Source organism: Pongo pygmaeus, chromosome 18 (assembly GCF_028885625.2).
Source record: "Pongo pygmaeus isolate AG05252 chromosome 18, NHGRI_mPonPyg2-v2.0_pri, whole genome shotgun sequence".
Taxonomy (NCBI): Eukaryota; Metazoa; Chordata; class Mammalia; order Primates; family Hominidae; genus Pongo; species Pongo pygmaeus.
Window position 1 is genome coordinate 18,622,445 of NC_072391.2, and position 26,519 is coordinate 18,648,963.

At 46.0% G+C, this 26,519-nt stretch overlaps 3 protein-coding genes across 8 annotated transcripts in view; all 3 read left to right on the top strand.

The window, feature by feature from the left end:
• The window catches only part of LOC129015907 (protein N-terminal asparagine amidohydrolase-like), a 34,950-nt gene extending 33,544 nt beyond the window's left edge, over positions 1-1,406 (top strand). For 3 of the 5 annotated variants that reach the window (XM_063654510.1, XM_063654512.1, XM_063654511.1), the window contains one exon: positions 24-123. In XM_063654510.1, the coding sequence (XP_063510580.1) occupies positions 24-105 (82 nt within the window). In that variant the 3' untranslated portion in view covers positions 106-123. Of the gene's footprint in view, positions 1-23; positions 203-408 lie in introns of those variants that run through there. The other 2 variants (XR_010124322.1, XM_063654513.1) reach the window with 2 other exon arrangements.
• Positions 405-25,875, top strand: LOC129015904 (nuclear pore complex-interacting protein family member B11). Of its 2 annotated transcripts, none has more exons than XM_063654502.1 (13): positions 405-528; positions 3,291-3,366; positions 3,673-3,821; positions 6,057-6,144; positions 10,298-10,426; positions 13,808-13,907; positions 14,071-14,209; positions 17,156-17,257; positions 18,269-18,329; positions 18,439-18,611; positions 18,729-18,823; positions 19,986-20,059; positions 21,292-25,875. In XM_063654502.1, the coding sequence occupies exons 2-13, from the start codon at positions 3,355-3,357 to the stop codon at positions 21,319-21,321; spliced, it is 1,152 nt and encodes a 383-aa protein (XP_063510572.1). In that variant the 5' UTR covers positions 405-528; positions 3,291-3,354; the 3' UTR covers positions 21,322-25,875. The 2 variants fall into 2 exon arrangements, with proteins under 2 accessions (XP_063510572.1, XP_063510573.1); XM_063654503.1 differs by having other exon boundaries at positions 19,989-20,059.
• LOC134738548 (nuclear pore complex-interacting protein family member B13-like) lies at positions 21,819-25,875 on the top strand. Its single transcript, XM_063654493.1, has one exon. It carries the CDS (start codon positions 21,819-21,821, stop codon positions 25,299-25,301), a length of 3,483 nt encoding a protein of 1,160 aa, XP_063510563.1. The 3' UTR covers positions 25,302-25,875.
• Positions 25,876-26,519: the final 644 nt, after the last annotated feature.

Consider the following 26,519-nt stretch of genomic DNA (forward strand, 5'->3'; position numbering starts at 1 on the left):
CTTAACATTTTCTTTTTATGTAGGTTTCAGGCACAAAACTGTATATCCAATAATAGTGAAATGGATCCCACTAATTATGACAGAAATGATGATACATTTCAATGACTTGGATGTTTTCTAGGTATGATCTCGTGAAACCTTGAGAGAAACTGAATGACGAATGAAACTTTATTGTTCCTGTTTCACACAGAAGAAAACTGAGGTTAAAAGGGGGAAAGTAATTTTGCATGCCATGAAGTAGAAATTCAAAGTACAGGAAGTTGAACTTGGTTCTGTCCTTTTCCGAAGCTCCCATGCTCTTGACCACTATAGACTCAAACATCACCTTGTTTTTCCACTCATTCGACACACTTTTTTTTAAAATTAATAGGTTGGCACTCATCATGAGCCCCTGTTCTCATTCTGCAGGTGGTGAAGCTCTCTATTGTCCTGACCCCACAGTTCCTGTCCCATGACCAGGGCCAGCTCACCAAGGAGCTGCAGCAGCACGTAAAGTCAGTGACATGCCCATGCCAGTACCTGAGGAAGGTGAGTGAGTGCAGACAGATGGTGCCTGGTGCCCTTGAACAGTCAGTGACATCCCCCATGCGAGTACCTGAGGAAGGTGAGTGAGTGCAGACAGGTGGGGCCTGGTGCCCTTGAGCACTTCCTGGGTCTCAGCTGCCACACGTCTCATAGCGGGCGTTGCTTGGGGAAGCTTACACAGTCACAGTACTGGCTTCTTCCTCTTTTTCCTTCCATACAAGTGGCTTAGGGATGGGATAGAGTAGTTGACTTATTTGGATAAAAACCACTATCTTCTGTCAGAAACTCAAAAGGAATCATTGCTGGCATGTTAGCCTAAAGAAAAACAACCAGACAAGTGCCCAGTGATACTTAAAAATGTTATTTATTATCTTGCCAAATTTAGGCTGGGCATGGTGGCTCATGCCTGTAATCCCAGCACTTTGGGAGGCTGAGGCAGGTGGATCACCTGAGGCCAGGAGTTCGAGACCAGCCTGACCAACATGGCAAAACCTCATTCCTACTAAAAATACAAAAATTGGCCGGGCATGGTGGTGTGAGCCTGTAGTCCCAGCTACTCAGGAGGCTGAGACAGGAGAATTGCTTAGACTCAGGAGGTGGAGGTTGTAGTGAGCCGAGTTCATGCCATCGCACTCCAGACTGTGCGACAGAGCGAGACTCTGTCAAAAAAAAAAAAAAAATTATCCTGCAAAATTTGAAAAGGAAATCCAAATCAACAGCTTCTAAACTATTTTTTAACATGACTCATAATAAGAAATACATTCTGTATTTACATATATATGTTCTATATTTTTGAAGAAAAGAATTAACCAAATCATATTTATTTTACATGTAATACATATTTTTTATTTTCCTTCATTTGTTTTGAATGCTCTGTGCAATCTACAAAAAGTGCAATAGTAATAAATTATTCATTAAATTGAACATTATCTTGTCTTTTGAAATGATAATCTCAAAAATGATCTTTTATTTTTGAGATATATATGTATATATATACATATATACATATATATACATATATACATATATATACATGTATACATATACATATATACATATATATATACATGTATACATATATATATATTTTTATTTGAGACAGAGTTTCACTCTCTCACCCAGGCTGGAGTGCAATGGCACAATCTTGGCTCACTGCAACCTCCATCTCCTGGGTTCAAGCAATTCTTCTGCTTCAGCCTCCGAGTAGCTGGGACTACAGATGTGTGCCACCACGCCCGGCTAATTTTTGTATTTTTAGTAGAGATGGGGTTTCACCATATTGGCCAGGCTGGTCTTAAACTCTGGACCTTGTGATCTGCCCGCCTCAGCGTCTCAAAGTGCTGGGACTATAGGTGTGAGCCACTGTGCCCGGTCCGAGATAAAATTATTTTAACAATATGCTATGAAGAGAAAAACACTGGCTATGAAAGAATATACATAGTTTTACCCTATCTGTTTAAAAATAAATATTGAAAAAATACATATGCAAGTAAGCTTACTGTTTTTTTGGTAATACTTTACTGCATTGTCTGAATATTGACAGTCAGTATGCATTATGAAGCTACATGGCTAACATTGAGTACTCACTGTGTGTGCCAGGCCCTGGATTCAATGCTCTACATGCATTTATATTTCGTTTAATTCTCTCTGCAACCTGAGATGGTATAGCCACCCCATTTTACAGAGTTGAAACTGAGGCTCAGAGAATGAAAGTTAAGCATGAGGTTGCAGTCAATAAGAGGCAGAGCTGGAACTGAAACCTACGTGTGTCTGACCACCAATTCATGTTCTGACAGCAGGCCAGTCTGCTTCACAGAGTGTGGAGTAGATGGTGCATGCCTGCTAGGATGGGCTAGGTATCACTGTAGGTAACAAACAGCCCCAAACAATGGAAATGTACAACACTGAAGGCTCTTTTCCTGCCCATGCTGCACGTCCTCCATGGCTCTCCTGTGCCCTGTGCCCCACATCCCCTCATCCTGCCACGAGAATAAAGGAGCAGCCTCCATATGGGAGCCGTCAGCTGCTCTAAGAGATGAAGGAGAGGGTGGCCAGTCTCAATGCCTCCCAACTCTTTTGTGTCGAGGTGACACGCTTCACTTCCACTCACATCTCCTGGGTCAGAGCAAATCCCATGTGTACATCCACTTTCAAGTGGCCCAGGAGAGAAGCTGAAATACTCAGTGGAGTATTTCATTAAGGCCGTCATATGGTGTCAGCCTGCACGGGAGACTGTGGAGGGGCAGAGGAGGAGAGTGGGGAATTGATGGGAAATGACAGCAGGACTAAGTCACCACGGATTTGCTTTATCGTCAACCAGGTGAAGTTTGTCCCAGAGCTGCACTAAATCATCACCAGCATGATTAAATGGGGTACACTTCAAAAAAGCAGTTTGGTCAGATGTAATCAGCAGTGAACTCAGAATCAACTGAGTGACATTGAGTCAGTAAATCTCTGACTGCCTCAGTTACCCCATATGATAGTTTTGAGGATGGGAACATTGAGAGAGTTGATTTGGAAGGATATCAAGAGTGAAAATTCTAACATTTTAGTTCCTTTAAGTTAAATCCAGGCACTATCTTTCCTGCAAGTCTCCTGTTCCTTTCAGATTGCACAGGTGAGAGTGCTCAGATTAGGGCTGGAGGTTGTAAACTATCGCTCCCACACCGACGGTGCCCCCGTGTCGTGCATGTATTCTGTGCATTTTCCTGTGCTAAACACTCTCCCAAAACATCGTGGGGCCTGATTCTTCCTCTTTGTTCCAGTGGCCCTGGGTGACTCAAGTGCCCATTCAATGACCAGGACACAGAAGTTTTAGAGAGATGCTCCATGAGGCCCCAGGTGGGAGCCTGTACCCTGCCGGAGCATGAGGCAAGGGACAGGGCATCGTCTGTGGGGGGAGTGGGGGGAGTGGGGATAGTGGTCAGCCAGTCTTGGTGACTCTACTTGCTCACCAGAGGCTCCTACACCTGTCACCTCCGATGGATCCACTGCCTCTGTGCCTGCCTGTACTGATGATGCTCCAGTGGCTAACTCAGCATCCCAGCCTAGGCCCAATGCCACTGAAGTTGGACCTGCCCCCTGGGGACCCAGGAGTCCTACCACTCAGCTGTCCCCAGGAGTGCCCAGACCCTCATTCTTATCCAGGACCCAGGAGCCCTACCCCCTGTCCTTCCCTCGTCAGCCGTACATGATGATTTACTGCTGTTACCATCATCACTGCCCTTAGTGGCCAAGGGCCTTCCAAGGTGCCAGCTCTGCAACGAAAGATGCCCTTGGGAGATGATGACACTCAGGTACACGGGTGCTCAACAGATTGCTTCCTCCTATCCTCAGACAGTCTTTGCATGCATGCAGCCATTGGCACTCCCATTGCATGGAAGGAAACCAGCCCAGGGTCACACAGCTGGTCAGCAGCAACACAGCTGGTCTCAAATCTAAGGTGCCTGGCCGTGCCTCCACGAGGGACTGGCCTGCAAGGGAGGTTGATCCTGGCTTTGGGGAGCCTTTCCTGGGCTGCACGAATGACCCCCCCTGTTTGAGGCCCCAAACTCTGCTCACATCTTCCTTTCCCTGTCTCTGCTTGGACTCTAATGAAGGTGACTCTAGCAACCCTTCATGGGCATTATAGTACTCTCTGCCATTCACTTTTGGTCTAATCTGACTTCATCCCCCACTTACTTGGTCTCTCCTTTTACAACCAACACAACTGAAATCTAGGGCTGCTTCTTTTCTTTTCTTTTCTTTTTTTTTTTTTTAAGACAGAGTCTCATTCCATTCTGTCACCCAGGCTGGAGTGCAATGGTACGATCTCGGCTCACTGCAACCTCCGCCTCCCGGGTTCAAGGGATTGTCCTGCCTCAGCCGCCTGAGTAGCTGGGATTACAGGCATGTGCCACCATGCCTGGCTAATTTTTGTATTTTTAGTAGAGACGGGGTTTCACCATGTTGGTCAGGCTAGTCTCGAGCTCCTGACCTTGTGATCCGCCTGCCTCAGCCTCCCAAAGTGCTGGGATTACAGGCATGAGCCACCACGCCCAGCCAAATCTAGGGCTGGAGCATGGCTGCAGCATACAAATAGAATTGAATTCCATAGTTTTGTTAACCCTGTTTTTTGTTTGTTTATTTGTTGTTGTTGCTGTTTTTGAGACACTCTCGCTCTGTCGCCTAGGCTGGAGTGCAGTGGTGCAATCTCCACTCACTGCAACCTCTGCCTCCCAGGTTCAAACTATTCTCCTGCCTCAGCCTCTCAAGTAGGTGGGACTACAGGCGCCCACCACCACACCCGGCTAATTTTTGTATTTTATTAGAGACGTGGTTTCACCATATTGGCCAGGCTGGTCTGGAAGTCCTGACCTTGTGATCGGCCCACCTCGGCCTCCCAAAGTGCTGGGATTACAGGCATGAGCCACAACACCCAGCCCCTGTTTTGTTTTGTTTTGCTTGTTTCTTAGGGTTGTTTTTCTATTTATGGTAAAGGCATTGGCTTTCCATTTGTAGCATCAATAGAATATTTCCTGCTTATAATAACCTTATGTCATAGTAAATGGTAAAGGGATTTAAAGCAGTGGTTTTCAGCTGCCAGAGGCCTGAGTGAGTTTGGGCACACTCTGTGTGATCGGGCAGAAGAAGGCCTTTGGGAAGTTTAGCTGAGGACAGGGCCTGCAAAGGTGATGGATAGTGGGGGTCTGTCCTGGTCACCAGGCTCTGGGTCCTGCCCACCTGCTTGGTGCTCCCCACCCATCACTCATGATGCTGCCAAGCCCTCTGGGTATTGTGGCCAAATACCCTAGGAGAGAAGCTGATGAACTTTGTTTCTTGAAATGCAGATTTCTTGGACATCCCTGAAAGGTCAATCATGAAAGTCAACTTGGTTTTCTCCCCCTCATTTGGGTTCAGAATTTAAAGTCCATGCACACAGGCAGTAAGATGATAGATAAGTGACATCATCACTCTGTTTCGGATGTTAACATGTCTAGGTGGGTTAGGGGTGATGTGAGATCACACAACCTTGTGCCACAAAGTGGAATTCCCAGGCCAGAGGGAGACATTTTCTTGCCATGTTATGATCTTATCATTGAGTTTAAAGGCAATCTTGTTTCATTTTGGATTCTTTCTTATGTTTATAAGGGCACTTTGAATTTCTAAGTAAATAATAATTTGGAGTTAGCTTTTAATCATTGACTTCTAGCACAGTTATATGATCAGAAACATGCTGTGTGATTTGATTGCTCTAAAATATATTGAGATTTGCTGGAACAAAATAAGTCAGGTTAATTTTTGTAAATGTACCATGCATGCTTAAAATGAGTGTATCTACAACATTTGTCCCTGAGATACAGGTTGATGGCCTGATGGCTACGTGGATGTGATGGAGATGGTTTACTATTGGGACCTTCCGCATCCTGCTGATGTTTTGTTGCTTAGGATATGAATGGCTGAGCGGGGGCTGTAAAACCTAGCACTCTGCTTGGGTATGAGGTTCTTCTTGCCGTCCTGCCATCATTTGTTTTTTATGTTTTGTCGCCAAGAGTGACCTTGAGGAATCCTGGGAGCTCAGGAAGGAAGGAGTGCCCAGAAGCAGGGACAGGGAGCTGGCTGGGGAGGACCAGAAATCAGGTTTGTGAAGGTTCCAGAGAGGACGTGTCCTTGGGAGGAGCGTGGGGGGCTGAGATGGGGGAGGGGGCATTGGACTGGCGGGGCGCTCACAGACCGTCCATTGTGAGGCGGCACCACCGGCATCAGGGATTGGTGGAGAGGGAGTATAAAATCCCAGGGTTGCTAAGAGAGGGCCCAGACCGAAGAAGGTTTGGCGGTTTGGCGGAAAGCAGAACCTTGGTCTCCATATAACTGCTCCTAAGCCTCACGCTCCCTTGCCCTGCGCGTCCTGTTGCTTCCCTGATTGAACTTCTCCGTGACCTGTAGCTAAACCTTCCACCAGCGCTTGAGAACTTAATTTGAACCGGATCCTTTCCCAGACCCCTTTCTCCTCCTCCTCCTCCTCCTCTTCCACCTCCAGGTGCCCAACAGCCCCCTTCTCCTCCTTTCCCTTCCCTTCCCTCCCCTCCCCTCCCCCTTCCCTCCACCTCCCCGTCTCTGTCCCCTTCCGTTCCCCCACCCTAAGCCACCCCCGCCTCTGTCCTGGCCCCCTCAGGGCTCCCTGAGAGGACCAGGACATGCCGGTGTGGTGGCTGCTCTTTTGGCTCCTCCTGCTGGGATTTATCAGCCATCACCCCACCTATGTGAGTAGACGCTGGACCCACGGGGTTTCTTCCTTGTTCCCGGGCTGTGTCAAGCAGCATGAAATTACACAGCTCAGGCCTGTAATCCCAGCACTTTAGGGGGCTGAGGTGGGCAGATCACTTGAGTCCAGGAGTTGAAGACTAGCCAGGGCATCATAGCGAAACCCCATCTCTACAAAAAATTCCAAAAAAGATTAGTCGGGCCTGGTGGTGCGTACCTGTTATCCCAGTTACCGGAGAGGCTGAGGTGGAAGGATCGCTTGGGCCTAAGAGCTGGAAGTTGCAGTTAGCTGAGATGGCCCCGCTGCACTCTTGTCTCAAAAAAACAAAATAGACCAAAACAACGTGAAATATCATTTGATTTGTGTCATCTGGTTTGACGCCTTTTTTTTTTTTTTTGACAGAGTCTCACTCTGTCGCCCAGGCTGGAGTGCAGTGGCAAGATCTCGGCTCACTGCAACCTCCGCTTCCGGGGTTCAAGCAATTGTCCTGCCTCAGCCTCCTGAGTAGCTGGGATTACAAGCGCAGACCACCACGCCTGGCTAATTTTTGTATTTTTAGTATAGACGGGGTTTCACCATGTTCGCCAGGATAGTCTCCATCTCTCGACCTCGTGATCCGCCTGCCTCAGCCTCCCAAAGTGCTGGGATTACAGGCGTGAGCCACCGCGCCCAGCCAAAATATATAACCTTAAGTGTAAGTTTACTAACTTTGGAAAGTACGTACACCAGCATAACCCAACCCCCGTTCAAGATCTACATTATTTTATTTTTATTATTTTTATTTTTTTTATTATTATTTTTTTGAGACAGAGTTTCTCCCTTGTTGCCCAGGCTGGAGTGGAATGGCACAATATCCCTTGTTGCCCATTGGAGTGCAGTGGCACAGTATCAGGTCACTGCAACCTCTGCTTCCCAGGTTCGAGCAATTCTCCTGCCTCAGCCTCCCGAGTGGCTGGGATTACAGCCGTGTGCCACCACGCCCAGCTAATTTTGTATTTTTAGTAGAGATAGGGTTTCTCCATGTTGATCAGGCTGGTTTTGAACTCCCGACCTCAGGTGATCCGCCCACCTCGGCCTCCCAAAGCGTTGGGATTACAAGCGGAAACCATCGTGCCCAGCCAAGATCTATCTATTACATCACCCCAGAAAGTGAACTCCCACTGTTCCCAGCCAGTCTCTTTCTTATCATGGGTTAGCTTGCTTATTGTGGAATTTCGCGTATACAGATGCATGCCATGCCATAGGTACTCTTTTGTGTCTGCCTTATTCTGCTCAACACCATGTTTCTGAATCATTACCATTGTTGTATGGTTCTCTAACTCCATCATTTGCATTTCAGACTCAGCATATGCTGAGTTCACCCTGTTGAAGGGCTATCTCTGTTTAATTCACCATCTTGAAAGAAACATTTAAAATTGAGATGTTTTCAAAAATATATAGTTAAATCCTGAGGAATCGATGTAGAAATGCTATCACAAGCTGTCTGAACTTACTCAGGGGAAGTCTTCGTCTTCACTCACATAAGAGTCTAATGGAATGAATATGAACAGTCTTAGAGAAATCCCACACTCTTCATGCCATTTGCATGATCTCCACCTTGGTCTTTTTTTTTTTTTTTTTTTGGAGACGGAGTCTCACTCTGTCACCCAGGCTGAGTGCAGTGGTGCAATCTCGGCTCACTGCAACCTCTGCCTCCCCGATTCAAGTGATTCGTCTGCCTCAGCCTCCCGAGTAGCTGGAACTATAGGCGCGTGCCACCAGGCCCTGCTAATTTTTTGTATTTTTAGTAGAGATGGGGTTTCACCATGTTAGCTAGGATGGTCTCAATCTCCTGATCTCGTGATCCACCCACCTCGGCTTCCCAAATTGCTGGGATTACAAGCATGAGCCACCGCGCCCGGCCCACCTTGTTAATTTTTAAGCACTAAAATTTGATACTTATTTGTGAATGAAGTAATCCCTTCATTGTATTTTTTTTTTTTTTTTACTTATGCTGAGCTTTAAATTACAAAGATTCACATAATCCAAGAGAGAAGTATTATTTAGAGGGATTCTTTTATCATGTGATATATAATAAATGCATCCAATGTTACACGTCAATTTAAAAAACAAGTAAATAACTTTAAAGAAAAGATAACTACTGGCCAGGCGCGGTGGCTCACACGTGTATTCCCAGCACTTTGGGAGGCCGAGGCAGGTAGATCATGAGGTCAGGAGTTGGAGACCAGCCTGGCCAACATGGTGAAACCCTGTCTCTACTAAAAATACAAAAATTAGCCGAGCACGGTGGCAGGCACCTGTAATCCCAGTTACTCAGTAGGCTGAGGCAGGAGAATCGCTTGAACCCGGGAGGCGGAGGTTGCAGTGACCTGAGATCATGCCACTGCAATCTAGCCTGGGTAACAGAGCAAGACTTTGTCTCAAAACAGAAAAGAAAAGATAAGATAATTACTTTATACTTAGCTTGTCTTACCCATGAGTGATGCGCTGCCTGTGGCCCAGGACAGTTTTGAATGCAGTTCAACACAAATTTGTAAACTTTCTTAAAAGATTATGAGATTTTGGCCAGGCGCAGTGGCTCTTGCCTCTAATCCCAGCATTTTGGGAGGCTGAGGTGGGCAGATTACCTGAGGTCAGGAGTTTGAGACCACCCTGGCCAACATGGCAAAACCCCATGTCCACAAAAAATACAAAAATTTGCTGAGTGCACTGTCAGGCACCTGTACTCCCAGCTACTCAGGAGGCTGAGGCAGGAGAATCACTTGAACCTGAGAGGCAGAGGTTGCAATGAGCCGAGAGCACGCCACTGCACTCCAGCCTGGGTGACAGAGTGAGACCCCATCTCAAAAACAAACAACAAACAAAAACAAAAGCAAAAGGCCGGGCACGGTGGCTCACACCTGTAATCCCAGCACTTTGGGAGGCCGAGGCAGGCAGATCGCCTGTCAGGAGTTCGAGACCAGCCTGGCCAACATGGTGAAACCTCATCTCTACTAAAAATACAAAAATTAGTCAGGCATGGTGGCAGAGACCTGTAATCTCAGCTACTCGGGAGGCTGAGGGAGGAGAATGGCTTGAGCCCAGGAGCTGGAGGTTGCAGTGAGCCAGGATTGCACCACTGCACTCCAGCCTGGACAACTGAGCGGAGCGGAACACTGTCTCCAAAAAAAAAAAAATGAGCTTTTTTTAGATCATCAGCTATTGTTAGTGTTAGTGTATGTTATGTGTGGCTCAAGACAACTTTGCTTCTTTTAATATAGCCAGGGAAGCCAAAAGATTGGATATCCCTGCTTTATACCAAGAGAGACGACACCCCACATTTGCAATGCCTAAAAACACTACCAGCCATCTGAAAAACATGAGACTTCTAACTTCTGTTCTTTTTTGTAGCAGTGGAATCCCACGGTGATATCTGAGGGATGTGGTTACCTTTTGGAGGAGATTGACGGTTTCTAAGGATGATTCTTTCTGAGTGAAATATTGTCAGTGTCATTGACCTTTTCATTATTTCAACTATTATTATTCCAGGTTATCAATTCTCTGCCTGATGATTTTCATCCTGGGACTGACTTTTGTGGAATTCCTTGGATAGTTATCATTATTGTGTTTCTGGGAATTTCTACACTTGCCATTTTCCTCTGGAAAACTAGCCTTTGTGTGAGTATACTAACTTTCTGTAGAGGTATACTTGTAATCACAAATAAGAATAAATTATTTAAAACAATTCACGTTTCTGGACTTCATTATGAATATGTGGTTTTACCCAAAAAATCAGGGAAATGATTTATTAGCATAAGAATTATGAAAATATCTGCCATTTACATTATGAAAATTAAATAGGTTGGTGTTTGTTTAATAAAATGTCAACAGAGCTTTTGGTCAAAAATAACTTTTTTTAACCTTAGTGTTATTTATCAGAAATGGAGTATGAGGTTTCATCACTTAAATAGGAAATTCTTTCTAAACTCTTCTGCTTTATAGTTCTAGCATATGGGTGGAAGGAAAGCTTCCAGTCTCCTCTCTGAAGATTCACTGCAGAAATGAGCTGACAACAGACAGCTTAACAGGAGAAGAAAAACATAGAACAGGCATAAACATGGGAACCAGCTGAAAAATGAGACTGCTAGAAGGGCCGGATGGTTGATGCTTAAAGAGCACCCTCTTCTGAGGGGAGAGGGAGATAGATGGAGATGTAGGCCATTTAGAGGGGCAGCAAATGATTTTTAGGGGAAATGGAAGAGCTCAAGGAACAAACAATTGGCCTGAGACAAAGTTCCTCTGAGGTCATAGAGATGAGGTGACAAACTGCCAGAAGGTGAAGGGCAGAACTGCACTGCATCTCATGATGCAGAGAAAGCCCCAGAGAATCTCTTAGAACTGCCCTCCAGAGAATCAATGAAAAATGTGTCTGGGCAGGGTAATTTTGAATGACATCATTCAAAGTGCATGTTCCCAGTTGCAACTGGAGAGAGATCAGTATGTCAAAAGTCTGTACTTGGTAAGAATTTGGCTGCTAAGTTGTGCCATAATTTGTCTTTTGAGCCTTTTTTCCATTGGGTAAGTTGAGCTCTACATTTTCTCTTGCCATTCATGGCAGTAAAAATGTGGTTGTCTGGGGGCTGAACCTCCTTCTGAACAATGATCCAAGATAAAAGTACTAATACCACAATGCTTTTTTATATTCAAGGGAAGAGGAAGTATATTTCAGTTTTACCACCTAGATAATTACACGTCATTTGGCACTGCCTTTCAAGATATGTAGAAAACAGAAAATATATGAGTTATGAAGATATCGAGGCACATTTAACATTCTCTATGCCACTTAGTCCTGAAGAGAGAATTTTTGGTATAAATTGGAGGAAGTTTTTTTTTTTTTTCCCCCCAGCCCCGAGACGAGTCTCCCTGTGTTGCCCAGGCTGGAGTATAATGGTGTGATCTTGGCTCACTGCAACCTCCACCTCCTGGCTTCAAGCGATTCCCCTGCCTCAGCCTCTCAAGTAGCTGGGATTACAGGTGCCCACCACCATGCCCAGCTAATTTTTGTATTTTTAGTAGAGTCGGGGTTTTACCGTGTTGGCCAGGCTGGTCTCAAAACCCGACCTCAAATGATCCGCCCGCCTCAGCCTCCCAAAGTGCTGGGATTATAAGCGTGAGCCTCCACGGGAGCCGGGGGAAGTTTTTAAATTTACCGCTTTTTAAAAATTCCATTGAGGAAAGTTCACTTGAGCTGTTGGACTTGGACAACTTCACACCTTCTCATCTTTGTCCTTATCATCTAGTCATCTATACCACTACCTCCTAAGCAGGGACATCATGGGTGCCATGAAGCATTCATGCATGATGGCATTTCCTTCTCATTTCTTCATGTGTTTGACATTCCTCCTAGCTCCAAACTGGGCCAGCTACCTTTCCTATGAAATCTAGCAGTAGCTGTGGGATGATTGTGGTTGCTCTTTCATCTTTTTAGATTACCCATGCTTCTATCGAAATCCTAGTACATGTTTTGTTTTTTATCCTATGTGCAGAAATCAGAAAAGAACAAATTCTGCAAAGAATTTGAAAGATATTATTTCAGGCCAGGTGTGGCTCATGCCTGTAATCCCAGCACTTTGGGAGGCTGAGGCAGGTGGATCACTTGAGGTCAGGAGTTCAAGACCAGATGGGCCAACATGGTGCAACCCCATCTCTACTAAAAAGACAAAAATTAGCCAGGCATGGTAGCGGGCACCCGTAATCCCAGCTACTTGGGAGGCTGAGGCACAAGAATCGCTTGAATCTGGGAGGTGGAGGTTGCCGTGAGCCAAGGTAGCGCCACTGCACTTCAGCATGGGTGAGAGTGACACTCCATCTCAAAAAAAAAAAAAAAAAAAGTTATTTCAATAACTACCTCAGGAGATTCATAGGTATCTGACCCATTTCTGGGATGGGATTTGCATTGCATTTTAGCTATGATGAGAACAAATATTTAATATCTTAGAAGATTAAAAGCATACTGTGATAATATGGAAATCTTGGTGGGAATTCAGTCGTTAGTGAGAATGTTTTGCGTTAGGTTCAAACCAGCCACAATGAAGCTGATGTGAGGGAAGGGAAAGTGGACTCTGAGTAGAGCAGGGATAGAAGGAAGATGCTCCAGTGCAGATCAGGAAGGAGCAGGGGGTGAAACGTTACAAATTCTAGAACTCGGAGAGCTGAAGGTAATTACTTCCTTTTCAAGTTGTGAAACATGTTAACCTGTGGTAAAATACTTATAACATGATAATTACCATCTAACCGTGTTGAAGTGTACAGTTCAGTTGTGTGAAGTATATTCATGTCTTTTTTTTTTTTTTTTTTTTGAGACGGAGTCTCTGTCACCAGGCTGGAGTGCAGTGGTGTGATCTCGGCTCACTGCAACCTCTGCCTCCCAGGTTCAAGCAGTTCTCCTGCCTCAGCCTCCCTAGTAGCTGGGACTACAGGCATGCGCCACCATGCTCAGCTAATTTTTGCATTTTTAGTAGAGACGGGGTTTCACCATGTTGGCCAGGATGGTCTCCGTCTCTTGACCTTGTGATTCACCTGCCTCGGCCTCCCAAAGTGCTGGGATTACAGGCGTGAGCTGCCGCACCTGGCCTATTTTTTTTTTTTTTTTTTTGAGACAGAGTTTCAATCTTGTTGCCCAGGTTGGAGTGCAATGGCACAATCTCAGCTCACTACAACATTTTCCTCCTGGGTTCAAGCGATTCTCCTGCCTCAGCCTCCCGAGTAGTTGGGATTACAGGCATGCACCACCTCCCGGTGATCTTGGCTCACTGCAACTTCCGCCTCCCGGCTTCAAATGGTTCTTTGCCTCAGCCTCCCGAGTAGCTCGGATTACAGGTGCCCGCAGCCATGCCCGGCTAATTTTTGTATTTTTAGTAGAGACGGGGTTTCACCATCTTGGCCAGCTGGTCTTGAACTCCTGACCCCGTGATCCACCCGCCTCGGCCTCCCAAAGTGCTGGGATTATAGGCATGAGCCAGCGTGCCCAGCCGTCATTCTTAAATTATTATTTCCTAGGTGTCTTTCCTCAAGACTGTCTTAAAGTCACAAAATGTACATGACGGATCCAAGGATGTAGAGCGGAAAGCCTGGAGGTCCAATAGCCGTAGCCGGGAAGGTATGGCTCTGTTGGAGTCCCCATAGTGTGGAAATGAGTTTGCCCTGGAAAGGGAAAGAACAGCTTCTTGCCCTCAGGTTTCTCACCTTCTCCTCTCCTCACCCTCACCAAGGGCCGAGGTCCATTTGTATGCACACAAAGAAAAGGGTTTCTTCCTTTCCAGGAATTAAATTTGGCCGGGAAGACCTCTTTACTTCATGGAGACATATGGAAGCCAAAGTTCGAGCTGAAGTCCGTAAGGTGACAGAGAAGGTCAACAGTCATTACAAAATCAATGGACAGAGGAAGACTGCCGAGGAAGAGTAAGATGTGCCTTGACACAAATACTGTTGTTATGAACCATGTGCCAATCAAAGTAGACAACTGTAAAGTCCTTGAGAATATTTTCTACAATATTTGTGGCAAATTCAGTGGGTTCAAAATTGAGTTTGTCCTTTCTGCTTGATTAGTTTAATCCGCATAATTCGTTTCCCTTCCTACATTCTTGTTTGTAATTTTTTCGGGGGAAGAGGAGGTGCTAGTACTGGCATTGGTTTTCCTTTCTCTTTTTTTTCCTGAGATGGAGCTTTGCTCTTGTTGCCCAGGCTGTAGTGCAATGGCAGAATCTCGACTCACTGCCTTTTGGGTTCAAGCAATTCTCCTGCCTCAGCCTCCCAAGTAGCTGGGATTACAGGTGCCCACCACCATGCCCAGCTAATTTTTGTATTTTTACTAGAGATGGGGTTTCGCCATGTTGTCCAGGCTGGTCTCGAACTTCTGACCTCAGGTGATCCACCCGCCTCAGCCTCCCAAAGTGCTGGATTAGAGGTGTGAGCCACCATACCCAGCCTTTTTTTTTTTTTTTTTTTTAAATTTTGAGATAGAGTCTCACTCTGTCGCCAGGCTGGAGTGCTATGGCGCAGTATTGGCTCACTGCAACCTCTGCCTCCCAGGTTGAAGCAATTCTGCCTCCGCCTCCCGAGTAGCTTGGATTACAGGTGTGTGCCACCACAGTCAGCCAATTTTTTTTTTTTTTTGAGACAGAGTCTCACTCTGTCACCCAGGCTAGAGTGCAGTGGTGTGATCTTGGCTCACTGCAACCTCCGCCTCCCAGGTTCAAGCGATTCTTATCCCTCAGCCTCTTGAGTAGCTGGGACTACAGGCATATGCCACCATGCCCGGATAATTTTTGTATTTTTAGTAGAGGTGGGGTTTCACCATATTGGCCAGGCTGGTCTAGAACTCCTGACATCATGATCTGCACACCTTGGCCTCCCAATGTGCTGGGATTACAGGCGTGAGCCACTGTGCCCAGCCCAATTTTTGTATTTTTAGTAAAGACCGGGGTTCACCATGTTGGCCAGGCTAGTCTTGAACTCCTGACCTCAGGTGATCCGCCTGCGTCTGCCTCCCAGCGTGAGCCACTGCTCCCAGCCTGGATTGTTGAATTCAATGCTTGGCTCACCTCCAGATTCATTTTCAGTCTTTCACGTTTTGGTCGTATTACATTGTATTTTGCTGCCATATGACTGATCTTTTTTTGTTAAATGTGAGATACTTGTTAAAAAATATTTAGCAATGAATTGAGGCCGAGTAGCATGTTATCTTGTTGCAGAAGAGATGGGAGTCTACTTCTGGGGGATGGTCAGGGGTCCTCCATACAGGCTGCAATTGAGGTCGTCAGTGCAGGCTTAGTCCCTACAAAGGCCAGGGTATTTCCTATCCACCTCTGTTCTGATGTGTGACTCTTCTGGGTCTCAACCAGAGCCAGTGGACTTCAGTATGGGTCGCTTTCATTGGCAGACCCTCAATCCACTTGTTTTTCATCTAATCGCATGCATGTATACAAAAGCTGCTCTGCTTCTTTGCATCTCAGTAGTCCCTTCTGGAATTCAGCAGTGAAACTCAGGGAAATGGGTTCCAAATGCAAGGCTGACTTTTGTCCTGGGTTTCCTTCTTCTCCATCTTGACCTCATGTCTGTTTACTGCCATGTTAGCAATTTGATGTATTCAATCATGGGTTTTATATTCTGTTTGGTGTCCCCCATCGTTCTCATCGGAGATCGGAAGCTTCAGATGCACTTATGTCAACTCAAGATTAGAATGCTTCCTTAGCTTCCCTCCAGAGTCAGGTTTTGTGTTTGTAGTTCCCAAGTGCACAGCAGGAGTAGTGAGGTCCTCACTGGCTTCTCATTTGCATTAATCTGTGAGCTCATTTAGCGTGGGGACAGGACCCTGCTCCCATTGCATTCTCAGCACCTCACCACACACTCCTTGTTTGAGGCCACTCCAGACAGCATGTGCTGAAGGATGCCCTGTGGTCAGAAACAAGTTCATTAACTTTCTCTTTGAAGTGTTTTTGTCCCTGTTTCCTAGCATTCTGGGAATTTTACACATCCTTCTTATAAAACCAAGTATCAGGTGAGGTCCTTAGGATCAGGAGCATGAATCAAGTGGTGTGAGGGCAACACAGCAAACTTACCTTTTTAGGCCATTTCCTTTTTCTGCCCTCACTCTCTGTGAACTGAACCTTGTTAAAGTCAGTCAACACCAGGGTGGAGGGTTTGCAGTTGTCATCTATTTTCAGGACATAACACCCTGACTTAGGAGCCATTCCGATCATTTCTAATTCAATAGATGCGCCCAGCATTCAGATTGCCTTTTCTCTCAACCAGGATCTTTAAAGTCGATGACAAGAGTTCCAGTCCTGAATCATGGCAAAGTGCAGTAGTGAACTGCAGGGTTAATGACACCATATTCTGGAAGGATCTCCCTATGTCTGATGGTCTCAGTTCCGGCATCAGCCTCTGACTGAGAATCAGGTCTCCCACAGGAGGAGGCAGATGAGGAGCAATCCTCTGCTTCCGATGGAGTTAGTTGTGATGAGGTGGTGAGGTCTGGTTTTTCACACTGAACTAAAATGAGCTTTCGCTGTGTCAAGCACAAGACTGACCCCAGAGACACACATAGTGCACCTCATAGAAGCTTTTAATAGTCTTTATATTTACTAAAGAATAGGACTAACTATAGAACTATGAAGATGAGCTGGAAATGACAGGTGACTTGCCAGCAGGCCAGAGTGTGATATTTCTTTGTCCCTCAATGAGAGGTGTCAGTTCTCCCTTTGGTTGTGAGAATCAGTTGGTTCATTTATGGGAAGGTTGCAGGGGGGATCTTTGAATCACAGCCTTCAGATGCCAGAAGGGCAGAGGGAATCCCACACGGGCTGGTGGATCATGTGTGTGCATTTCCCTCCCTTCTAATCTCAGGAAACAAAACATGAAAGAATGTGAGCAAGCAGAAAACGAGAGGCAGCTATCAGAGGCAGAGGAGAATGGGAAATTGGATATGAAAGAAATACACACCCAACTGTGAGTTGAGAAGCTGAACCCCACCCTCTTAGGAAACCCCCATTGGAATGTTGTTTTTAACCTTTGTACAATGTTTAGACCCAGTAAATGCAGAAATAGAAACAAATGGTCAGAAGACATATCCAGAGAGAGAGAGAGAGAGTTGACAAAACAGAAAACAAAGTACCTTAAGATTTACCAGTGACCAAAAGATGTGAAGTAGCAAAACGTCTCCTGACCCCGTTGCCAGCTAGACTGTGTGGAAACTCGGTTACCAGCTATTCTAGGGGTGGAGTGAGTTGTTGTCATCCTTAGGAAAGTGTGTTGTAGGATCAACCACATCCTTCAAAAGGACTATGCCTGTTTATAAGCCCAGCTGTTTCTGCCCTGTGAAACACGGCAAGGATATTAATACAAAGAGAATAGAGCTTTATGATAAAAGATGCTCAATGAAGGATGAATTAGGGATATACTGAGAATGGGGAAGGAAATCGTCAACTCAGAAGTCAGCAGGCAATAAGCAAAAGAGGAGGAATCAATACAGCAACAGTTTGGATCAGACTGTACTGTTTTTGTTTTTGTTTTTGTTATTTTTTCTGAGGTGGAGTCTCACTCTGTCACCCAGCCTGGAGTGCAATGACGTGATCTTGGCTCACTGTAACCTCCGCCTCCCAGGTTCAAGTGATTCCCCTGCCTCAGCCTCCCGAGTAGCTGGGATTACAGGTGCCTGCCACCACGCCCGGCTAATTCTTTGTATTTTTAGTAGAGATGGGGTTTCACCGTATTAGCCAGGATGTTCTCAATCTCCTGACCTCGTGATCCACCCGCCTCGGCCTCCCAGAGTGCTGGGATTACAGGCGTCAGCCACCGCGACCGGCTCAGACTGTACTCTTACAGCCATCTGAAATACGTTTTCTAGGTATAGATAGATTGTGTAAGGGTACAGTTGTGAGGATAACAGAAACATGGCAGATTATTTAAAGTCATCCTGAAAGTGGTGCTTTATCTGATGAAAGTGATTGTAATCCATAGGCAACCGTTTCAACGCACGCAAGAGTTGCAGCGGTGGGCAGAGGACTACTACAGGTGCAAAGTAAGGAGCTTCCTCCCCGCAGTTGCAGGATAGTTCAGTGCTGATGCAGATGATGCCATGGCCCTTAGACTCTCTCAACATTCAATTTCTCATGTGTTGGCTTTTTCAGATCGCCCCTTCTGTAAGAAAGCCTCTTGCCAACTCAGGAAGTTTGTTTGTTTTCCTTGCTTTTGGACATAGTCTGCCAGGTCAGGACATGGATGTATTTTTCTCCCCACACCTCTGTGCTCAAGCCTTGCAAAGGTGGATGGCAGAGAGGAAAGCTGCCTACAAGCGGCACAGGTAGGTCATTGTGATGGACATTTTAAAGGATGTTTTTGTTTTGAGATACAGCTTTGAGCATCTAGTAAAGAACTTGGTGTTTTAATTCTTCAAGTCAATTCTTTCTATGTCTTCTAGGTGTGAAATGAGGCAAAAGCAGAGAGTGCCAGAGAGACACATGAGTCAGGAGCCAGTCCAGGGACGACCGGGCCTAGAGAACCCTTTCTGGAGGGGTAGGAGCTTGCTGTGAAGGCAGCCGCTTAATTGGTGCTGCACAATCCACACACCTTGCTTCTCCTTTTGGGGATGAGGGCTCGGGTGGGGTGATTGTTATGTTTCCTGGAAACAATTCCAAGCACTTATAAAAAGAACAGTTGTCTTGCTGGGTGGCAGGACCCTATTTTCCTCAGGTGCCCGAGCTGAATGGCTCTTGGCTAGTCCCCTGTGAATGGTGGAGCTCAGGCCGCTCCACTGACTGTGGACGTTGCCCCACCCTGATGTCTTGGTTACTTTTAACTGAGGAGATGAGCCTAGAAGGCAGGTGGGCCAGCTCGCCTTTCCACCTTGACTCAGTGTGAAGGATTTATTTTTCTTTCACTTGAGAAAACAACAATAGCACTTTAGAATGGGAGCCACATGTGCTGATGAGAGCACAGATTTTCTGGCCGTGTCTTCATGGATCAATATTGTAGCTTGAGATCTGCTTTAAGAAAAGAAGCATTTATTTACACTTTTTGGAACTTCCTTCATTCTTTTTAAGTTGTTTATTGTCAACTATATAACTCCATTAGTAAGTTAGATTTCTATGTAATCCTACTCCTCTAACATTTGAAGTGTAACCCTAAAACTTTCCAGTTAATTTCTGTAGCTCTTACCTTTTCTCATGACTGTTCATGTCTTTATGTCCATTTCTGTTCATAAGTATTGATAATACCTGGCCAGGTATGAAAGTTAGATTAACTATGAATCCACAGAATTTTAAATGTCCCTATGGCTTGAAGAAGAGGAGCAGTGCTGTTCCTGTCCAGGGTTTATTGATATTCTTCCAACCATGGCTGTTCCTATTTTAATTTTGAGTCTGTGCTCACATGATGAGTGATTTCCTCTGATATATACTGATTTAGAGCTCATTTCCAGCTGGTTGGAGCCCGACCTGTTCACAGCCTGTTGAGAGTTAAGAATACCCCTGGACCAGGGCTCTGTGGTATCTTCCTCAAGGATGAGGGGTCCAGAGGGCTCCAGAGTCCTCTGAGGCATGTGGTCAATAAACCCTGTGCCTCTGGTAAGGGACCTGTGTGGCAGAGAGTGAGATGGCATCGGAGGGTGTGGAGGGTTTCTTATTCTGCACAGAACATGCAAGCCAGATTTAGCCCCATTCCCTTCTCTGGCCCTTAGCAGATTCAGGACATCATTGGGTTCCCATGAGGAACAGGAGCGGCGTCCCAGCTGAAAACACAGAGAAGACAAAGGTAAATGCTGGGGACGTTTTCACTCTTCCTATATCAGGATGCTTTGGTCTTTTCCGACAATGCCCTCTCCTGGCCTGGCCTCTGCTCTGTAGGTTCTGTGGTGCCTTTTCTGTCTCGACTTCTTGAGAAGCAAAATCTTCTCCATGAGCTTTCAGGCTTCTCCATTCCCAGCTGATCATCGTTGGTGGCACCTCCAGAATCCATAAAAGCTCAGGGACCGAGGGCTGAAGGGCTTTTACTGTTCTGTTTCCAGAAATAACACGAGGAGGCACCACTGACCTCCAGTACTGTAGGTCTCATGGCGCGGTGAACTCTGACTGATCCACCTTACCCAAGATGTTGTGGGGTCTCATTTCCGAAATATGTGGGATTTTCTTTTGCTGTGATTTTGTTTGCATTCTGCCATAATGTAGGTGATTAACGTTTGAAATATCTGCTGTATTCCCAGAAGTAAAAATAGTGAAAACGCATTAATTTAACATTAATTTGTGCTTTGTGCAATTTTGAATGCTCTTTGACAAGGCCAATTCCATAGTTCATCACAGTCCCATCCCTGTTGGTAACCATGTTGTGCAAAAACACCTTCATACCCACCCAGTGGGGCCCCTGATCTAATATTCTAAGTGTCAGAGGTTCCATATTTGTAATAGCAAATAGGCCCTGACTGTAAATTAGTGAAGAGTGAATGTAACTTATTACCTACAGGGACAATTCCAAATGAAGGCCTTAAATGATGCTCAGCTAAGCTGATTCTTGTGTGGCCTCTGTACCTTCAAAAGCTGCCGAGTCCTATGATTACACATGATGGGACTTGTACACTTGAAGTGAAACACAGTTTTAAAACTTGCTTTCTTTAGAATTCCCACCTCATTTTTCCATGGGGTATTCTTTATGTCGTAGTGCACTTACAATTTGGTATTACCTGGGAGTGAAAAGAAATATTACAGCCATGTCTAACTGACTTCTTGAGATAAGATTGTTCTGTCAGAAATCCCTCTCCCAGTTCCCCTGAAGCTCTTCAGGAATCCACATCTCTCCAGAGCTCTTTGTTCTCATGGGTGGCACCTCCAGAGTGAAGAAGATCCTTTGTCCAGAAGGGAAACAGAGGGGAAATGAGAGGGTCCCGCAGGCAGAGCTGGAATCAACTTCCACTCTGCCTCTTGCAAGCTGTGTGACCCTGGGCACAATTTCTCCTTCCTCTGGAAACCTCTGTTTTCTTCGATTTGGAGCAGGGTGGTCACACTGACGTTGCAGAGTTCTGAGAATCAGAGACAGAACATAAAAGGCCTGGAAAACATTCTCCAAAAAGAAGCTGCAACATGTGTGGACAATGGGCTTTTCATGCCTCTCTTACTCTCTGTTGACCTGGTGCAAGAAACATGCTCTGGTGATGGCTGTGAGGGAGGAAAGAGGATAGACATAGACACTCCTGTGTCTCAAACATGCTTCTTTATTACTCTGTTATGATTCTGTCTTCCCTGGGGCAGGACCCCAGCCTGCCTCCATTTGCAAACAGACACAGTGGCATGTGGAGACAACAGTGTGTCCCAGTGACTTTTCTTTACTCCCCAGCTGTGGGCAGTACTCAGTGGAAGGGTGATATTATGACACTGATACTGCTATTTTGAAACCTGGAGGATGGAAAGGTGCAAAAATCTATCACCAGCAACAGAAGGTGCAGCCTGTGTTGGTGGCGGTAATTTTGTCCATCAAATGAATATGTGTGAAAACATTTCCTCCTTCGGCCCTACAGGTCAGGATGGCGGCAGTGGAGCACCATCATTCCTCAGGGTTGCCCTACTGGCCCTACCTCATGGCTGAAACTTTAAGAAAAAGGATGGGCCACAAGCCAACTCCTCCACCTCAGTGTGATCTGAGAGGTCAACCACATCCATCAGTTAAAGGGTGTCTGAGACTGCTGACTCTTTCTCGACTACAGTGTCTACTAGGACCTCAACCACATTCAACAACTGATGATTTTCTGAGAAGAGAGACACCTCAAGACGAGTGTGCCCTGGGACCTGAACCACTTCCTCGAGCTAATGATTTTCCGAGACTCAAGACACCTCCCGAGGGTCTTTTCATACCAATTTCCCCTTTTCCAGTTGATGATTCTCTGAGCCTCAAGACACCTCCCGAGTGTCTTCTGGTACCCCTTCCACCTTCTCCAGTTGATGATTTTCTGAGACCACAAACACCTCCCGTCCAGTGTCACCTGAGACCTATACCATTTCATCAAGCTGATGATATCAGGAGACTCAAGAAACCTCCTGACTGTTTTTTTGCACCCTTTCAACCTTCTCCAGTTGATGATTCTCTGAGTCTGAAGACACCTCCCGAGTGTCTTCTGGTACGCCTTCCACCTTCTCCAGTTGATGATTTTCTCACACCACAGGCACCTCCCATCGAGCGTCGTTGCCTGGGACCTGTAGCATTTCCTCGAGCTGATGATTTTAGGAGACCCAAGGAACCTCCTGACTGTTTTTTCGTACCACTTCCACCTTCTCCAGTTGATGATTCTCTGAGCCTGAAGACACCTCCCGAGTGTCTTCTGGTACTCCTTCCACCTTCTCCAGCTGATGATTTTCTGAGACCACAAACACCTCCCGTCCAGTGTCACCTGAGACCTGTACCATTTCCTCGAGCTGATGATATCCGGAGACTCAAGAAACCTCCTGACTGTTTTTTCGCACCGCTTTCACCTTCTCCAGTTGATGATTCTCTGAGCCTGAAGACATCTCCCGAGTGTCTTCTGGTACACCTTCCACCTTCTACAGTTGATGATTTTCTCACACCACCAGCACCTACCATCAAGCGTCGTCACCTGGGACCTATAGCATTTCCTCGAGCTGATGATTTTAGGAGACCCAAGGAACCTCCCGACTGTTTTTTCTTACCACTTCCACCTTCTCCAGTTGATGATTCTCTGAGCCTGAAGACACCTCCTGAGTGTCTTCTGGTACCCCTTCCACCTTCTCCAGTTGATGATTTTCTCATACCACAGGAACCTCCCATCAAGCGTCGTCACCTGGGACCTGTAGCATTTCCTCGAGCTGATGATATCGGGAGACTCAAGAAACCTCCTGACTGTTTTTTCACACCCCTTCCACCTTCTCCAGTTGATGATTCTCTGAGCCTGAAGACACCTCCCAAGTGTCTTGTGGTACCTCTTCCACCTTCTGCAGTTGATGATTTTCTCACACCAAAAACACCTCAACTACAGTGTCACCTGAGACCTGTACCATTTCATCGAGCTGATGATATTAGGAGACTCAAGAAACCTCCTGACTGTTTTTTCACACCCCTTCCACCTTCTCCAGTTGATGATTCTCTGAGGCTGAAGACACCTCCTGAGTGTCTTCTGGTACCCCTTCCACCTTCTCCAGTTGATGATTTTCTCACACCACAGGCACCTCCCATCAAGCGTCATCACCTGGGACCTGTAGCATTTCCTCGAGCTGATGATTTTAGGAGACCCAAGGAACCTCCCAACTGTTTTTTCTTATCACTTCCACCTTCTCCAGTTGATGATTCTCTGAGCCTGAAGACACCTCCTGAGTGTCTTCTGGTACCCCTTCTACCTTCTCCAGTTGATGATTTTCTCACATCAGAGGAACCTCCCATCAAGCGTTGTCGCCTGGGACCTGTAGCATTTCCTCGAGGTGAAGATATCAGGAGACTCAAGAAACCTCCTGACTTTTTTTTTGCACCCCTTGCACCTTCTCCAGTTGATGATTTTCTCACACCACCAGCACCTCCCATCAAGCGTCATCACCTGGGACCTGTAGCATTTCCTCAAGCTGAGGATTTTAGGAGACCCAAGGAACCTCCCGACTGTTTTTTCTTACCCCTTCCACCTTCTCCAGTTGATGATTTTCTCACATCAGAGGAACCTCCCATCAAGCGTTGTCGCCTGGGACCTGTAGCATTTCCTCGAGCTGATGATATCAGGAGACTCAAGAAACCTCCTGACTGTTTTTTCGCACCCCTTCCACCTTCTCCAGTTGATGATTCTCTGAGCCTGAAGACACCTCCCGAGTGTCTTCTGGTACCCCTTCCACCTTCTCCAGTTGATGATTTTCTCACACCACCGGCACCTCCCATCAAGCGTCGTCACCTGGGACCTGTAGCATTTCCTCAAGCTGATGATTTTAGGAGACCCAAGGAACCTCCCGACTCTTTTTTCTTACCCCTTCCACCTTCTCCAGTTGATGATTTTCTCACATCACAGGAACCTCCCATCAAGTGTTGTCGCCTGGGACCTGTAGCATTTCCTCGAGCTGATGATATCAGGAGACTCAAGAAACCTCCTGACTGTTTTTCTGCACCCCTTCCACCTTCTCCAGTTGATGATTCTCTGAGCCTGAAGAAACCTCCCAAGTGTCTTGTGGTACCTCTTCCACCTTCTGCAGTTGACGATTTTCTCACACCAAAAACACCTCAACTACAGTGTCACCTGAGACCTGTACCATTTCATCGAGCTGATGATATTAGGAGACTCAAGAAACCTCCTGACTGTTTTTTTGCACCCCTTCCACCTTCTCCAGTTGATGATTCTCTGAGCCTGAAGACACCTCCCGAGTGTCTTCTGGTACCCCTTCCACCTTCTCCAGTTGATGATTTTCTCACACCACAGGCACCTCCCATCGAGCGTCGCCTGGGACCTGTAGCATTTCCTCGAGCTGATGATTTTAGGAGACCCAAGGAACCTCCCGAGTGTTTTTTCGCACCCCTTCCACCTTCTGCAGTTGATGATTCTCTGAGCCTGAAGACACCTCCCGAGTGTCTTCTGGTACCCCTTCCACCTTCTCCAGTTGATGATTTTCTCACACCACAGGCACCTCCCATCGAGCGTCACCTGGGACCTGTAGCATTTCCTCGAGCTGATGATTTTAGGAGACCCAAGGAACCTCCCGAGTGTTTTTTCACACCCCTTCCACCTTCTCCAGTTGATGATTCTCTGAGCCTGAAGACACCTCCCGAGTGTCTTCTGGTACCTGTTCCACCTTCTCCAGTTGATGATTTTCTGAGACCACAAACACCTCCCGTCCAGTGTCACCTGAGACCTGTACCGTTTCATCAAGCTGATGATATCAGGAGACTCAAGAAACCTCCTGACTGTTTTGACCGTTTTTTGTTTTGTTTTCTTTTGTGTTTGTTTTTTGTTTTATTTTTATTGTGTTGGAGGAAGGCGTCTGTTATGTTGTTGATTCTCTTTATTCATCATTTTTGCAACACATAAATTCATTTAAGTATTGATTGTGCACCTATCATATGATAAGCATTTTTTCATCACTCCCCCACTCCCAGAACCCTAAGCTTTTCTCACTGTTAGAACTGCTGGTTTATTTGTATTTCAGTCACTTTGACTATAAACTCCTTGAGTGTAGGTGCTTAGATTTTTTTCACTGCTTAGCCCCCAATGCCTGTATAGAGTAAGCTCTTTTTTTTTTTTTTTTTTTGTACCAAATGCCCAATGGCCAATTTATTCTGTTTCAGTAACAACTAGGCATCATTTTCAAAGGGCCATATACTGACAACAGACTGCCCAGAAATTATCTCCCTATGTAGGAAAACTACAGAAGACAAGTTCTTGGACTTTTAATGCCCATTACAGTAGCCATTAATGACAGGTGACTACCGAGCCTTGAAATGCAATAGTCCAAATTGAGATGTGCTATAAGCTTAAATTACACACCACATGTCAAAGCCATAAGACCAAAAACTGTAAAAGAGTCTAGTAATTTTATATTTATTATATATTGAAATGATATTTGGTATTTTAGATATATTGAGTTAAATAAAAGTTAAATTCACCTGTTTGGTTTTTTATTTTTAAAATGTGAATTCCAGAAATTTTTTTTTTTTAATGAAGTATTTATTGATGATTCTTGGGTGTTTCTCGGAGAGGGGGATATGGCAGGGTCATAGGATAACAGTGGAGGGAAGGTCAGGAGATAAACACATGAACAAAGGTCTCTGGTTTTCCTAGGCAGAGGTCCCTGCGGCCTTCTGCAGTGTTTGTGTCCCTGGGTACTTGAGATTAGGGAGTGGTGATGACTCTTAAAGAGCATCCTGCCTTCAAGCATCTGTTTAACAAAGCACATCTTGCACCGCCCTTAATCCATTTAACCCTGAGTTGACACAGCACATGTTTCAGAGAGCAGGGGGCTGGGGGAAAGGCCATAGATCAACAGCATCCCAAGGCAGAAGAATTTCTCCTAGTCAGAACAAAATGGAGTCTCCTATGCCCACCTCTTTCTACACAGACCCAGCAGCAATCTGATCTCTCCTTCCTTTCCCCACACTTCCCCCCCTTCTCTTCCACAAAACTGCCATCATCCTCATGGGCCGCTCCCGATGGTCGCTGTCTCTTTGGAGCTGTTGGGTACACCTCCCAGACAGGGCGGCTGGGCAGAGGCGTTCCTCACTTCCCAGATGGGGAGGCCGGGCAGAGGTG